The sequence below is a fragment of the Trachurus japonicus genome, chromosome 17 (assembly GCF_045865225.1).
Source record: "Trachurus japonicus isolate A0001 chromosome 17, Traja_1.0".
Classification (NCBI taxonomy): domain Eukaryota; kingdom Metazoa; phylum Chordata; class Actinopteri; order Carangiformes; family Carangidae; genus Trachurus; species Trachurus japonicus.
Window position 1 is genome coordinate 30,101,658 of NC_140923.1, and position 17,231 is coordinate 30,118,888.

Sequence of the window (17,231 nt, forward strand, 5' to 3'; positions counted from 1 at the left end):
CGCCGTTCTAAAAATAGCTTGCACCGACAATTAAAGGTAACGAACCTACTGCTAAAACTATAGGGATTATGGCAATGGGCCAATTTGCCAAAATGTTGACCTATCCTTTTAAGGCTCAGTGTGTATTTCTCTGTGGACAGAGCAGCACCATGACACTTAGAACCTAGACCTGCTTCATAATCAAACACAATGGACCATACATCTACAGTACCATACAACGTACCGTAGGACACTCAAAGTAAAAGGTACTCTGGGAGTCCTTCATTTGGCCTTCATATTATTATGGAGTCTGGTGTGGGCTGTCATTTTTGAGATTTCAAGGGGACTTTAAAAACGTTGGGAACTGCTCAATTAGAATGATGAAAAAGCAAATTTCAATATCACAGTAATGTAGTTATTATCATTAAACATGAACCACAGTAAAAGTGGTGTGCCTTCCGAGACACACATGAACTTTACTTTGAAGTCCACTTCCAGTAAAATACTGATGAAATATCTGTCATTGTCAAAGTCCTGATGAAAGAGTGCTTTCTTGTCATATCAGTATAACAGTTCTTGTCTTATTTTATTATCATCTGTGGGCCTGGCTGGGTGTACAGTTTTCACAGTATTGTTTATTGTTTCTCTTGGATGGAGCTGTGCCCTAGAAAAGTAATACAGCTCCCTAACAGTCCCCGCTCAAACAGTGCAGATGAATGAGCTTCTCTGAGCTTAGTAACACATCTAACATTGTTATCAGGAAACAAGAAACTGGTTCTGTGAAGCATCAAAAAGCATGAAGGCGAATTATCCAGCTATTTACATTAACTGGCACAAATAACCAGAACTAAGGGTCGAGTCCCACGAGCCATTATTTTGTCCTCTAATGTGGCTTTCATGTAACTCATTCCTCCTGGGACCAATCAAAAATCTTGAAACCCGCACACAGAATCATTTTCCGGGCCAGGAAACCCTGGGAGATGAGATGGTCGACCTTCTGACCTGGTCAGCCCAAGACGCGGCAGGTGACAATCTCACAAAGTGTTGAGGAAGTGGTAAAAAGAAAAAAGAAAGGGAGCGGTAGATGGAGATGATGGGATTGGGGAGGTGGGGGGGGTGGGGAGGGTACAGAGGTGCCCTTGCTGCGATGGCACAGTGTCAGCAACACTAGTTCAAAGAGGCAGCCAGCCGGGCCCTGAAGCAGACTCTGAGGGTGTAGGGAGGGCGTGTGCCATGCACAGGGAGGTTGCGCCAACGGTACATGCGCTGAAACAACAAATGTATCTCTTTCGCTGTGTGTGTTTGCGCGCGTACGCAGCCGAGAGGGCAGAGGGCGGGGGCTTATATTAATCATAAGCTGTCAGGCTCCGGGTCTGGCACTTCAAACGAGATGGTGCAAATCAAAGTGCGTCTCTGGGTCTTGTGTGTATGCATAGCCTCTGAGGGAGCAAGCTGAGGATCAGTGCCAGATTTGGCCACCCGTGGTATTTCTGGCTCGTCCACAAGGGCATTTTAAAAAACACACACACACACACACACACACACACTCGAACACACACACACACACACACATATACACCATACACACGGTGCAAAATCAGAAACATTCCAATACAGACATTTGCATAAGTCTGACATCCCAGTGCAGCACACACACAGTCCTGACTCTCATGCACGTATAATGATGCACAATAGCTTGCTAAGCTGGCTTTGGACTACACTCGCCCGTCGCTCTCCTCTCTCTCTCTCTCTCTCTCCCTGTCACACACTTTCATACACACACATGCACAATCATTCAAGTGAATTCAGCATGATAAAAACACAACCCTTCTATCAGTTAATCTGTCAGCTTATGTGCACGTGTAGTGCATCTAGTCTATGAGTGTGTAAGTGACAGTAAGGGGGGGGGGGGAGCACAGATGCCCCAGGTCCTGCTTTAAAAGTGGACTTTAGAGTGCTTGAAAGAGAGTGAGAGAGATGGAGCTACATGAGAGGAAAAAGATGCAAAGCTGAAAAACACATCTTGTTCCAGATTCTCACAGAAAATCCAACCAGTCCAACGCTCCGAAATCAAAGAGATGGCAAAGCGAGCGCTTTGAAACCCAAGGGACCTCTTAAAAACAGGAGGGGGGAAAAAAGACAGGAAAAACAGAGATAATAAGAAGAGGTTGCAGGGTTGTGCTGGAGATGGGAGTAAGAAATTAGCGTGGAGGAAAAGAGGAAGAGTGGCAGGGATTGGGTGAATGGGAAGAGGAGAGAGAAGACAAAAGAGAAAGCAAGCGAGTGTGGGAGAGGCCAAATGGGTGAGAAAAGAAGAGAGGGAGCAAGAAGAGGGGTGAGACAGGACGACCGGGACAATGAAGACGGGGAGAGAGACAGGAAATGAACGGGATGGAGAGATAAAAACAGAGGCAGTGATGCTCTGAGTGGCCTTTCTAACGCTCAATCTAAACTTCCCTCTCTCCTTCTCATATGGGGGGGAAAGAGAGAAGGTCAGCAGTCACACATCACAGATTCTCCCCCATCGGGTACCAACATGTGTTATGATAATCAAAAAGAAAGCACGGTCCTAATTACAGCAGAGAGCCGTCGCCACGCACCGTCAGATGGTAAATCCCAGCTACGCTCGCAGAGAGAGAGCAACTCGGGAAGAAGCCGTGAGAGGAATACTGCGGATGATGCGGGGCTAATGTTCTCCATTACGCAAGCATATTACACAGGAGGGAAAAAAAATGGCAGCGTTGTGGAGAGAGTGAAAGAATGCAGGATTCTATAGCCGGCAGCGCGGGTTGTCTCAGCGTTATTGCTTTGTGCTTTCTTTCACAGTCCAGTGCACAGTCGGAGCCTATCCGCAACAAAGTATCATCTGAGCCGGAAGCGAGGCCCAGTTCCACCATTTAAAATTCACCAGTTTGCTTATGCAATTCAACGAGTGTTTGTTGCTTTTCACTTTGTTTAACCACCGAGCACAATTTCAGTAGCTCAAAAAAAAACAAGAGGAGTTCAGAACTGGGTTCAACTTTGGCTCTGTTTTCGATCACGTATTCACTGTCCTGCAGGCTCAGGAGCCAGGAACACTAACTACAGAGCGTGAACCTCAACCGGGACTGGACTGCACCTCTTCCCTCTGCAAAGTGTTTCTGTCTGGCTTCATTGAACACTGGTGATGAAGTGATAAAAAGAGTCTTTGGAAACCTTTTGCTGTCTGTTCAGGAACACAGTGGCGTCTTGGCAGTGCGCTGTGCTGCTCTCTGCACAACTTTGAGATGTTCAGTCACATTCTCTGCGAGCTGTCAGGAGGTGTCCAGGGAAATGTAGCAAATCAGTGAGTGAATTAGATTAGGGAGGATGAGGCAGGGAGGGAGGATTCAATACACAAGTACAATACTTACACTACTGATTGATTGAGATTGGTGGAAGAAAACCAAAGGGAGGAGTTTCTCCTCAGTGTCAATGAAATTTGTCGTCAAACTTACAAATCTACATCACCAGATCTAATCAGCTGTGCATACTAGGGGAGAGCAGGCATGGCTGTTAGGTATATGACACGTCTATCTGTATCTTGTAGCTCTTTAAAGCCAGTGCCTTAATATTAAAAATACTAACTAGTGGCATGTCTGCTATTAAATGGAAACAAACTGAAGCAGGGGTGTCAAACTCATTTTAGTTCAGGGGCCACAAAGGGCCGCAATTTGATCTCAAGTAGGCCGGACCAGTAAAATAATAGCATGATAGCCTATAAATAAAAATAACTTTTAATTTTTCACTTTGTTTTAATACATGAAGATGTTTACAGTTAACATATTATGAGCAACCTGAAATGTTTTGATTAAAATATGTGCGATTTCAAATATTCACACTTGACAAATTCATCCTTAGGGCCGGATTGGACCCTCTGCCGGGCCCGCATGTTTGACACCCCTAGTTTAGTGTGAAGTGTTACGGCTCCCGTCAGATTCAGAGTTGAGGCTGAATTGCAGTCAGTTTTAAAAAAAAGTGCCACAATATAATAAAACACACAACTATAAAAAGACAAATCAGAGCATTAGACACTAAACGTAATGTGTTATGAATAAAACTTGATATCCTGAGAAATCAGACATGTTACAACTGACCAATATAACAAGGATCCATGTGTTTCATTGCAGACTGTCCTGGTACACCAGGCTTTAAACTGCTCCTCAACACATCTTGTTTTTCCTCTGTAGTTCAGTAAGACAGAGCTGGAGGTCAGCCGCCCACTTATTCCCAAACCTTTTAGCATCTCACCCCTTAAAATGAAGCAATGTCTCTTTAGTTTGAAGCTCCACTATCTTTTCCCTTACCAGACTCATTTTTTTTGGATCATTTTTAAATGTGTTTAGAGGCAGCTGGTTAAAGCAGAAGAAAGCGGAATGTTTGTGTTAATATAAGTCTTAAATAGTTATATCTTCCGACAGCATTCACTTACATAGAGTGTTTGGTCTGAAACACGGGTCTGTCAGTCACTCTGCTCTGCTGTAAGCCGAGGAGAAAACTTACGCTTACTTCTGCTTTAAGGATAATCAACCATATTGATACCTGTTTAGCAGATTCTGAGTCTGAAAAGTCAGTTTAATTGTTGAGTGATTGTCTCATCATGTAGTGACACACAGTTTCAAAGGTTTTGTTGATGTACCACCAGCACAAGAGACGGCCTGAAAAAAGAGGACATCCCAGTATTTAGTCTCAATATGGATTAAGCTTCAAAAAGATCCTACATTTCCCATAATTCAACCAATCAGTTGACTTAATTTGTCCATCTCTGCCTGGTTAATACACGTCTTTCAATCCCTTCACCTCTGTTTAGAATGAGAGTTTGGAGAACTGGTTCCACAGCCACAGATGTCATTATACAACCGCTTTTAACGTCAATAGTCTAATGTCAGAGTTCTGACTACGCAGGCTTGGTTTTACCACCAGGGAATGACCTCAGCGTCTAGACAAACGAGTTTAGCACAAAGTCAATGATGCAGTTTACACTGGACGGAGCAGCGAGGAACAGAAGCAATTTAACAACCCAAAAAGTGATAAAAATTAAAATAATTAAAAGGACACAGAGAGAAGATTGAAAACTCTAATTTATGCAGATGAGGTTTCAAAAAAACCCTGAGGAGTAAAAGAAACATAGCCACCTGAAAACAAAAAAGGTAGACAAGAGAAACAACAGCAAACAAAATTAAAACAAAAGGCAGAGGTACCTCTGTTAAAAGGAAAATGAAATGGAAGGGGGTGAATTCAGGACATGAGGAAAGAAGGAAGTCTGAAGAGAGACACAGACGGACTACAAACATCTCAATACCAACAAGCTCTGTGATACTTTTATTTACTGGAGCACACATCCACACATCTTGATGCTGTTCGCTGCCAGCTGTGACTAGTTTCAAGTCCAATCAATTTTATTTAGCACAAAAGCACAATTTTATTTCAGGAGGTCATGCAGCCAATCACATTTTTTTTAAATCCTGGGGTCAGACTGAATAGAGCAATTTAAAACTTTGCTTCTAAGCAGTGTGACTTCTACTAACTCATATGAGCAATGGCTGCTGGGAGAGAAAAAAGCTCTTCATACCTTTTGTTCTGTATTTTGTGACTAGAAACCTTCAGCTAGAAGGAAGACATTCATTGTTTGATGTCATTTACTCACTAATAAAAACATTAAGTGTGAGATCAAATAAAGTGTATGAATGATTGATTTTATGTGAAGGACAGCAGCTTTAAAATGTGATTTCCAACCATTTTGTGTGAATAAAGAAACCACAATACAAACGCCCACAATCTTGGATCATACAGAACATCAAAACTGCAAACAACCTGCTGCCAGTGCTGCAGGTGCAGCCTGGTGAGCTCTCATTACTTTAGTAATGTGGGAAAATTCATCTTTCATTCCACAATTATTTCTCCTGCCATGAAAAAAATGAATGAAAAAGAACCGAGCAGTAAATTTGGAGAACTGTTACACAACCTCCGACCAGAAATCATCGTCATGCATTACTTCTACCGACTGTGTAAATATAATCTCTGCTGTAACCGTGTCCCGAACCAGCACATCTTTAAATACGCAGCGCTAACTTGACCTCAAACCTCGGTCCCGCTGGAGTTTCACAAGCGGGGAGCTCCACGTTAAGTGCAGCAACTGAGTGGAAATGAGCACGAGTGTGCCGAGGACTGTCAAACAGTGGCCGCCTCAGCCGTAATAGGCCCATTATTAGGTAGGAGAGAGGGAACCGCAGAGTCAACAGAGGAGAAAACGGAGCGACCAATCAGGATAAATAAGTGGCGGAAGAACCAAATTGGCAACTGGGGCATCAAACCACATCAGAGATTTCTCTCTCTTCCCCCCTTCACTACTTCCTCCACTTTCTTCCCTCTAGTGGGATGCCCTCTGCTACCATCACACCCACTCTCCTCCTCCTCCTCCTCCTCTGTCCTCACTCACTCACCCCCCTCCCCTCCAACCCCCACCCCTCTGCCTTTGAAGATGCTTTGTTTTCTGAGTTGCCTCTAATCTTCTAATAGGGTGATCTAATAATGGCTGTGAGAGTGTGTATGCAGGCAAGTTTTGAGGCACTGAACCATGTGGTCCTGTGAAGATGTGCTTCCTGCACATGTCAAACTGTGTGTGGCGTGTGTGTGTGTGTGTGTGTGTGTGTGTGTGTGTGTGTGTGTGTGTGTGTGTGTGTGTGTGTGTGTGTGTGTGTGTGTGTGTGTGTGTGTGTGTGTGTGTGTGTGTGTGTGTGTGTGTGTGTGTGTGTGTGTGCGTGTGTACCCAGAGAGGGCAACATGCATTTTGATGCTCTCCAATGCATTGCCTTGGGTGCTGTTGGGATGTCATGCTGAGCCCTCCCCGGGTCTGTCTGAGATGGGTGGAGGGAGACAACTGTGTGTGTGTGTTTGTGTGTGTGTTGCAGCGTGATGGCTGGTACAGTCAACACACACAGACAGCTAGATAGCAGCAGTCTCCGGAGGGGGGGAAAGTGGCTACAAAGAAAGAGCAAGATGCAGCAGAACAAAGACTTTGGTGGGTAGAACAGTAAGAGATACACTTGATGTTTAACATGTTTAAAAACTGTTCTTTCCACAACCTAAACAAAGCAGAGCAATTGAGATGAAAGCTCCAATCCCGTACAGATTTTGACCTGCCGAATCTACCGCTGTCATGAGGAGAGGGTTTCCACATGAAAGGGAGGATAAAGGTAAGAGAGGGCCTTGGCTAAGCCTCCAGGCTTAGAAAAAATGATTTTCAAGACTAAACTTCAGTTCCTTATTAGAAAGAAATCCTAGAAGACTCAATCTTGTTCCGTGTATGACAGCTGCAGGCACAGGGGGAAATGAGCGGCAAGAAAAACTCAGTGAAGCACTCAGTGGTTATGTGGAAATCTGCCCTCAAATTGTAGGCCTACAATATATTTATCTGATAACACACAAAACATTGTATAGCCTAATTATATTGACCAAGCTCTGACCTCTGAGGCTGAAAGATGAAACCAACATTAAAGGGATACGCCAACATTTTTTTTTTCGTGTCTTGCCTCACTCCTGAGTCCATGACCAGCAAATAGACACCATCCTTTCGACTGTGAGTGCAGTAACAAGGGAGATACGGGCAGAGCTGGCGCAGAGCTAATTAGCTTAGCTCAAATGCTGGAAGTGCATAGGTAGGCTAGTGTTAGCCTGCCTCCACCTAAAGTCATCAGAGAAACTCTTCAGCAACTCTAAACGGAAACCAGCGGGTCGATCTTCGTCTCAGAGCTGACAAAACTCTCCGGTAAAGCATCTTGAGTGGTCAAATGCTGGTAACAGGACGAGATTGGTCAAAACGGAGGGTTCAAGCAAAGACGGTTTATTTTGGTTCAAGCTAGCTACATCGAGGGTAGGCTAGCTTCCTATTTCAAAGTAAAAGCACAAATTCTATCATCATGGTATTCTGTATGTAAAGGGCAACGGGTGTTTTATTTTGTGAAAGTAACCGGAAGTGCGTTGGTCACAACGGCTACAGTAGCTTGAACAGCTGGTATTTAGACAAATTAACGACACACTGCTGATCTAAAATGTCGATAAAGTGATATATTTGCAGAGTTTAGAGTTAAAATGAAATCAGCTTCTGACTGCTGATTTTGGCTCGGGTATGAGGCAGGCTAACATTACCTATACACTTCCAGCGTTTGAGCTAAGCTAATTAGCGGTGCGCCAGCTCTGCCCATATCTCCCTTGTTACTGCACGCACAGTCGAAAGGATGGTGTCTATCTGCTGGTCATGGACTCAGGAGTGAGGCAAGACACGAAAAAAAAAATGTTGGTATGTTTAAAGTATTAAAAAAGTGCAATCCGTCAATCCCTACACACTCCCAACTTCACAGCAGAAATAAACATGTTTACACAGACTGTTTTGGTCTCTATGGCTAATTTCATCCTCTGTGACAATTGTACAAGTAGCGGAAGTTCATTTTTATCCCGTCTGAAAGCTTTGCCTAATTGAGGGTGTGGGCTTTGAGTGACAGGTGAGCACTGTACACACACACTCAACCTCCATTTTGAGATTGGCAGAGAGTTTAGTGACAGGCACTGCCAAGATGTGCAGCTCATCCCAGCTCCAAAACCACCCTACAGTAACCGGTGTCCATCTAAATGAACAGTCTGGTCCACAGTCAACACAGAAAGTATGTCAGCTTCAGTGAGATGAACAAAAGTTGATTGGAATCCAGTCAACAAAACCCAGCTGGAATTGTGGGTTAGAGCTACGTTGCCTCTTTAACAAACTATCTGCTATCCATAATTGTTCATTTTGATAAGCTGAAAGGGTTGCAAAGTGATTTTGTGAGTTGAAATATTCATCAGTCCGCAGTCAGACAACGTGTGGGCGTCCAGCGTCGACGGCTCCGATAGCACAACGCAGGATGATCAGAGAGGAAAAACTGGAGCCCAGAGTTTGTGTTAGTTTATATGAGCTTTGAGACACTGTGTTTGTCTACATTTGGGATATTAGATGAAGATCAGACATTTTATGACCAATCATCTGGGAAAACCAGGTAATTCAAAAGGGGCTCTCGCTCTTTTTTTTTATTTCCACTCTGTCTTTGTGCATAACACCAGGAGAAACTGAAACCGTCTATTTACAAACTCTCTCATCTGTTCACCCTTCATACATCTAAACAAATTTATCCATTAGAGTGAAAAGATTGCCTTTTAGAGGGGGAGACCTTGACAACGAGCTAGAATGGATGCCTATATCCATCTCTCTCCCTCACTCCCCCCCTTGCCTCCCTTCCTTTGAAAGAATTTGGAGCAGTGGCAGCAGCAGCAGCCAAGGCCCATTTGGATAGTAAAAAACTCTTGTAAGGCAGAGACCTAATTGAATTGCTTCTGATGGAAAGAGGAGCTCAATACCCTTTTACAGGTTTGAGTAAAGATGGAGGGAAGAGGGAAGGGCATAAAGGGGAGCGACGGAGGGAGAGTGAGAGGGGACTGGCGTGGTGGTGAGGGAGGAGGAGGAGGAGGAGGGTGGTGACGGGGAAGAGAATAATCGAGATGGACAGATAAGGAGGGAGGGAGCGAGGAAACAAAGAGAGGAGATGACAAAAATAGAGGGGAGGGGTGGTAATGATGGAGATAGTTGGAGAAGGGGGGAGAGAAAGAAAAAAAAACTGAGTGAAGTACAGATTAATAGTTTTGATTTGCTTATCAGCTCGTCCCTTTTTGTTGTTTCCAGGGGAGGAAATGAGCTCACTCTCGCGCATAGCGACTGATCAGTCACTAATGTGGCTGACTAATTGACAATTTCTCAATAGCAGCGGTGGCTTTGGCTCGCACATGCTCCTCGAACACATCATAGGCTGCCCACATACCCTCTGGCATGCACTCACTCGTGCCACACATACACACACAACACTGAGATTTCTTCAGAGACAAAAAAACACAATTGATGCCTCTGCTATATGAACTCCATGTTAGGCGTACACACACATACACACACAAGCAGATCTCTTGCCAGTGGCATTAAGGCCATCCTGCCACATCTAATAAACTCTGAGGATGGACTCAGTAGGCCATGGCATGGTGTCCACTTCACTCTGCTTAGGCAGCATCTGTCTTAAGCCTGATTTTCAACGCATCTGTTGTGTCTCAGGATGTGTAAGCCGTGACTTCTTACGACTCTTTCAATATGTCGCCATTAACTTCTATTGATTACCATTTGGCCTTGTAACGAGCGACAGCCATCCTGTTCCATATTCAGCACCTCAAACGTTACTACAGTACACTCTCTTTAACCACGACTATCTCTCTCTGTCTCTGTCTCCGTCTCTCTCAGGTGACCTGGTGTGACCGTAGAGCGACGAGGTGACGGTGTGACGGTGTGATGGTGTGAAGGTGGGGGCGTCTCTCACCAGGATCCTGTCCTCTGATTTGCCGCTCCTGGTGTCCTGTTTGACGGCTCGCACGAACTTAACGGCTTGCTTGTCCAGCACCTTCCGGATGCTCTCTGGAGACGAAGAGCAGAGCAAAAACAAGGATGAAACGGGAGCGCTAATTACATCATGTAAACATAACCAGAATGAAAGCTGCCCTCAGATGCACTCAGAAACACAGTAACAAGCTTTTAAAGAGGAAATGTATGAATTCAAATGCACAGCTTAGCGACACATGAAAGGAAAAAGCAGGGGTAAACGAGTGGAGAGGGGTAAGGACTTTATTCCTCACTGCATGGATCCATACTGGGTCATTCCTCTGTGTACAAGCTAACATTAATATATGACTTCATGTCATGTCATGTCAAACAGTACTGTTCATGAAGTAACCTTTACTCTGGCCTTTGGCTGAGTTAAGTCACTGTATTTTGGATTTATACTGTATTACTGTTCTCATGTGTATTGCTTATTTGTTCATTGTTTATGCTTTTTGCTTATTTGTTCATTTATTATACTGCTTTGCTTGTATTGCTCGTTGTATTGCTGACTTTTATCCTGTAAAGCACTTTGGCTGGCCTTCGGCCTTTAAATGTGCTATATAAATAAAGCTGACATTGACATTGACATTGACTCAAGTCATTACAAAGACACAAGAGAAGACAATGTGACTGCTGCTGTGACAAAGCTGTTTAAATGTCCAGTGTGTAAAATGGGGGGAAAACCGTGATATCTTTAGATTCTATAGTTGGCAGCGCTCACTCACTCACTCGCACTCACCCCTCCCGTCGGCAAAGTAACGGTGGCCTCCGAGGACAAAAAACAACGACTGGGAGTATTTCAGGAGCATGGAGCGGTGAGGTGAAGATCTAAACCATTTTATGATATGTCTACTGTCAAACATGGTGGTGCAAGATGGCGACAAGTCTAAAGCAAGCCCCTTGCTATATGTGTATATAAAAGAAGAATTATAAGGCTACGAAAACCAAACAGATTTTATTTTATAGCGATTATACACTTATACAAATACAGTACAGGCCAAAAGTTTGGACACAGCTTCTCATTCAATGTGTTTCCTTTATTCTCACTGAAGGCACCAAAACTATGAATGAACACATGTGGAATTAACAAAAAAGTGTGAAATAACTGAAAACATGTCTTTTCTTCTTTGTCTTCTCTTTCTTCTTTTCTTCTTCCTCTCCTTCTTCCTCCTCCTCCTCTATCTCTGCCCCCACCAATTCTAGTTTATTCAAAGTAGCCACCCTTTGCTCTGATTACTGCTTTTTGCTCTTGGCATTCTCTTGATGAGCTTCAGAGGTGAACCTGACCTGAAAATGGTTTTCACTTCACAGGTGGTGTGCCTTGTCAGGATTCATTAGTGGAATTTCAGTGAGAATCTACAATGTAAATAGTCATGAAAATAAAGGAAATGCATTGAGTGTGTCCAAACTTTTGGCCTGTACTGTATATTCATGGGTAGTATTTTCATATTTTGCCAATAAACCTAGCCAATTATTACACACTGGACCTTTAAGTGACAATAGTGAAAAGATAAATAAGACAAGCAGTTGCTATGGTGCTCAAATTCTATGGACAATAAACATGAAAACGGTGACTACTATGACAACAGTGACTAATGTGGATCAGGCTGATACTTGGTGTCCCTAACAAAGCACCAAGACAGATGCAGCGTCTCTGACTGATGCATCCCTGAGAAATGTGACAAATATAGACCGAGTGTTTGGGAAGTTAAAAAATCAGAGATACACAGATTCAAAAACTTCTCTCTAGATACCAAAATAACTCAAATCATTCATTTCTGACATGTGCACAATACCTCCACATGTTTGAAAATCCCTGCACTGCATTATGTAGAACTGCTGGGAATCATTGGTATGTAAGGTAACATGGGCCAAAGGATTTCATGGTGCTAAAAACTGAGTCAGCAGACTGCTGTCACAGCAAAAACAATGTATTTCATAATGACACCGACAGAGACAGTGAATACACTTCATACAGTCAGTATCAGACAGCAACATCATCAAAACACAAAGACCTTGACTGTTTATGCTCAACCTTGAAAACAACAGTTAAAGAAGCAATCTCCACTCAAGGTCCTCTTACTTGTTTGTAATGGAGCTTTCAACTGAATCAACAGCATGAGATCAAGAGTGAACTGTCGAGCTAAACGAATGAATGTTTAAATTACAATAGCATTCTCTATTACTTGTGTTTTTATACAGTGGGGCACTTTTCAAAATTGAAGTTACAAAGTTCTTCACACAGGGCACCGCAAGTTAAATAGAAAGTCAAGCAAGAGCCCGCATCAAGCAGATAAACAAAATCAAACAAAAGCATTTCCAGTGAAATAAAGATGGTAGAAATGGTTTGTTTTGTTTTTTTAAGGATAAAAAGCTAAATTATGAGAAATTAAAAGGTCAAATAAAATCAAGATGAATGTCTGAGGATATCAAGTCGAAACTTCTGCTGTTTGAACATTCGCAGTTCAGCTACAGGTCACACTGCTGAAGATCAAGAGCTGAAACTATGAGGTGTGGTCAACATCATATCAGTTTAGAAATAATGATAAATCTAATAACCAATTTATCTGATCGGATTGATAGGAGAGCTGAACAATTAATTGATATATTATCGTATCACAATATGGCCAAATCATAATAACTGCAGTTTTTTTTAATAATGGTAGAATGTGTGGCAACATCATAACATAAATGAAGCACTGTGGTGATGTCTCAGCCTACAGATGATATCCTCCACATATTTAGACTTTGCTTGTCTGGTTCAAACCACAGCAACATTCACCCTTTCTTTGTGAAACTGCAAAGCAAAAGTTGCCATGCCGACAAAAACCATGACTCATATCACAATCACAATATCTGCATATATAAATCACGCCTATGTAAAGGGTATATTGAATGTGATTGTATTGTTTTCCACTATAACCTTCGTTTCATTCAAAGAAAAGACACTTAAGCAGGAAAACAATGATAAATGAATCTAACCATTTGTTTGTGACCCGATAAAAGGTGAGTAAGTGGTCTTTGAGTTGAGATTGTTTTGTCAATGAAGAGCAGGGATCATCCCTCCGGACATATTAATAATCAATGCCAAGCTGCACCGAAGCTCTTCTGGAGGACTCTATGTAGAAGCAACAAATCTTTAGAAGAAAGTAAATGCTGGGTTTGCTTATTCTCCCCCACGTGCACATTGTACTGTTACATGACCACCATTAGTAAAGTAAGCTGAACATCAGGGCATTAAAGACTTGGATTTAGGACACTAGCAGGGGACACTTTTTGGACGTACTCCTGTGAAAGTGAATCACTAACTCTTTTTTTTATAAATATCTTCCACTCAAATGTGTCCTGTCTGAATGTAGCTGTGAGACAGAGACTGAGCACAAATCCCAGCAATGTCACCATGATTCTGTCATCGTGTCTTGGGAGAGAGAGACTGGTGGATTATTCCTTTAAAGTCAGTCACACAGGGGTGAGGCTTCAGAGAGACAGCTACAAAGACACAAACACAAACACGAGGACAGGCAGATACACACACATTTACTTGCACACACAACCTCTAGCAGAAGAGGACTCATAACTGAGCTATTTTTAGCCTCAGAGAATGAAAAAAAAAGCAGCCTAGCTCATCTCAATGGAGCCAAACACAAGATCAAGAGCTGCGGTCTTCGGGGGCCTCTGCTCCACCATGCCAGGCGACCCTGCTGAAGTGCACTGAACCGCACCACAGGCCTTCTCCATAGCAATCTGACTACCGCTCACAAAACACCATGTCAACCTATATTTCCAGACTATTTCCAAACGGCACACATATTGCCTGCAGGCTGTGTGATATTCACAGTCCACAATTTCAAGCGGGGGGCCACCCATGCTAAATATGCACTCATGGAGCCAGCCAGATGGAGATACAGCGCACGTCATGCTGTGTCACGACGCTCCATTGTGTCAGTCTACCAGCTCTCTCACCGCTGCACACACACTCATAATTCTCACTTTCCACATCCAGCAACAACCATGAAGTTGGCTCTCACACTTGAGTGAGCCGCGGCAGATGCAGGGAGGACGAAGCAGGGATGGGATGAGGTGGGGTGGAGGGCAGGGAGGGTTGATGGTGGATCGCACCAGCAGATCGACCGAGGGATGAGCCGCAGACAAACACAGAGTTATTGACGTTAAGCTGGGTAAGACCCAATCACTTAAACCTTTTAACACACTCTGTGGCCCCCCCTGAAGGCCTGCAGTTCTGCCCTACAAAGGCAAAGTGCAGTATCTGCATTTTTTTCTTTCTTTCTTTTTGACCAATCAAAAGTGTGGCATATTGTCTTCAATCTGGTAGAATTTGATATTGGTACTGCTAAAATTTTTATTTTGCTGTCCATCCAAAAAAGCACTGTGAAACCAAGGCAAAGTGCAGTATCTCCAAAGAGTACTGTACTCCCTACATTCTAGAATTTACTCTATAATTCCATTGGAGTAAAACCAAGGCAAAGTGCCGTATCTAATACCAAGCCAAAGTGCAGTATCTGCACCAAAACCAAGGCAAAGTGCAGTATCTGCCATAAAACGGTCAAAATTGGTCAGAAAGACAAACTACAAAAAATACATTTAATTCAGTCCACCTTTATCTAATCAATTATAGACTTGGTCGTTATTCATAATTTGATGCTTAAACCTGACAATGAAAAACAAAAAAAGCTGTTTTTCTCAGTTAGGCATTTTTACAGATACTGCACTTTGCCTTTGTAGGGCAGAGCTGCTCTGACCTCTGCACTTAGTCCCAAAGGGGGTGAACGGAGGTGGGAAAGGGAGGGGGGTGAGGAAACCCCATTCATTCCTCTTCACTTCCCTCACATCCCACTGCCCTCTTGACACTTTGATGGATCTGCCCCCCACTTCCCCCCTCCGGTCCGCCCCTGACAGGTGTGTTAATGGCCTAATGCTGACTGGCTTTTATCAGCAGGCCAGACAGAAGGGGCTTGAGCAGGTTGAGCTGGTAAACAGCGGGATTTAACTCGCCGCGTCAGGATAATTAGTAGTGAGAGAGACACACACACCTTCTTTAGCACCTTATCATCCAAACATGTTGGTGTGTGTTGCACTGGTCAACCTCCCCAGCAGAGAGGCTCAGGCTGTGTGCAGCTGAACCCATGCTGCCTGCTGCACGCAAAGCGCTTCCGGTCGCACAATAACTCCCACGCACACGCGCGTGCGGAGAGAAGAAAGATGAAAACTAATGAATACACACATCAAAAGACACGCATGCTTGACACTTAAGAAAAATTAAAAGACAGCACCACAGGATCCATGTGCTCGACAAATGTCAACAGCAGCTCAATCAATCCCAAAGTGAGCCCCCAGCTCCGCAGATCTCTGGATCACAGTCCTCAACAGCCATTCACTCCGGGTTTAGCCCGAGGAGACATCTCCAGCGCAGCTCTGGTAACTCCTTTCAAATCAAACGCTGTGGAAAGCGGCTGTTTAAAGAGCAGTCGAGTAAAAGAAAAAACTAACTGCACGCGTCTTCGTGCAGCTCTGCCCCCTCCCGCTGCTTCCCAGCAGCCTCAACACACAGGTTAAACACACTTCCCCCCAAAAAAACTCCTGCCTGAGCTCACCTGTGATCTCCCTGCTGACGCTGACGAAGCCCGCAGCTGTGGTCTCCTTTGAGGCCATGGTGCGCTCCTCCCGCCGGTCCGGCCCCTTCTTTTTCCTCTTCTTTTTCCTCTTCTTCTTCTTCCTCCTCCTCCTCTTCTCTCTTTCGCCTGCTCACACAAATGTTTCCCCCCTCAGACTCTGTTCGCCGCCCCCTTTTCTTTTCTCTTCTTCACCTCCCTCCGTGCCTGCAGGTGCTCCGGGCGCAGCAACAGCCGGTACAGAGCGATGCGAGGCGACGCTGTGGTGCGCACTGGCAAAACTAGAGAGGAGCGCCTCCGACTCCAGCACTCAGGCACGAGAGAGAGAGAGAGAGAGAGAGAGAGAGAGAGAGAGAGAGAGAGAGGGGGGGGGGGGGGGGGTGGAGGGGTGGGAGCTAGACTTTCTGAAGGGTTAGAGGTTCTATGGATGTAATTGTCAGGTTGTAGTCATGGCAGGGGGTTACATAGCCATCCCAAAAGAATGGGCATGTAACCCCAGTACAGAAGGGGCCCCGGCACACAGAACAGGGCGGAATGCAAGGGTTTCTAATTATTCACTTTGCTCAGCACAAACCAGGAAAGACTATGTTTTATGTATAGTGATCATTTTCACTATTTATTATATTTCAATCTATATATGTAAAATGTCAGAAAACAGTGAAAATGATCACAGTGTCAGAATATAAAAGACAGATATTTTCATGCATTGTTTTCCAACCATTCAAACCCCCCTAAAGACACTGAATTTACAATCATTTCTCAAAACAGCAGCAAATCCTCACATTCGAGCAGCTGAAACTTAAAAATTTAATGGCGCATCAATTATTTAAATTGATTCTGATTCATTTTCTATTGATTAAGCTCTAGCTTCTCACTGGAACTGCTGCATGTGGAGCTATTTTTGACCACCCAACAGTTTAGCTGCTGTGAAAGTTATCACAATAAAGAAGACACATTGTGTTGCACTGTATTGATTACCGATGACAGTAATGAGCAGTCAGGAAGGGTCTGTTAGAAAATCCATGTCACAGTTCAAAGAGGTCTCAGAGGGCCAATAATCAATCAATAAATAGTTAATCAATCAAACACAAAACACTATTAACGTTGATGATCAATGTGATGATGATGATGGTGAGTAAATCCCTGATTTAGTGTCATTG

The 17,231-nt window shown here is 43.8% G+C and overlaps 1 protein-coding gene across 9 annotated transcripts in view; it reads right to left on the reverse strand.

Annotated features, from left to right (window-relative positions):
* The window catches only part of carmil3 (capping protein regulator and myosin 1 linker 3), a 108,971-nt gene extending 92,572 nt beyond the window's left edge, over nucleotides 1–16,399 (reverse strand). For 8 of the 9 annotated variants that reach the window (XM_085804912.1, XM_085804911.1, XM_085804910.1 and 5 more), the window contains exons 1-2: nucleotides 16,054–16,383; nucleotides 10,383–10,477 (exon numbers count right to left, since the gene is read on the reverse strand). In XM_085804912.1, coding sequence (XP_085661038.1) covers nucleotides 10,383–10,477; nucleotides 16,054–16,111 — 153 coding nt within the window. In that variant the 5' untranslated portion in view covers nucleotides 16,112–16,383. Of the gene's footprint in view, nucleotides 1–10,382; nucleotides 10,478–16,053 lie in introns of all 9 variants that reach the window. The other variant, XM_085804909.1, reaches the window with a different exon arrangement.
* Between the last annotated feature and the right edge of the window lie 832 nt (nucleotides 16,400–17,231).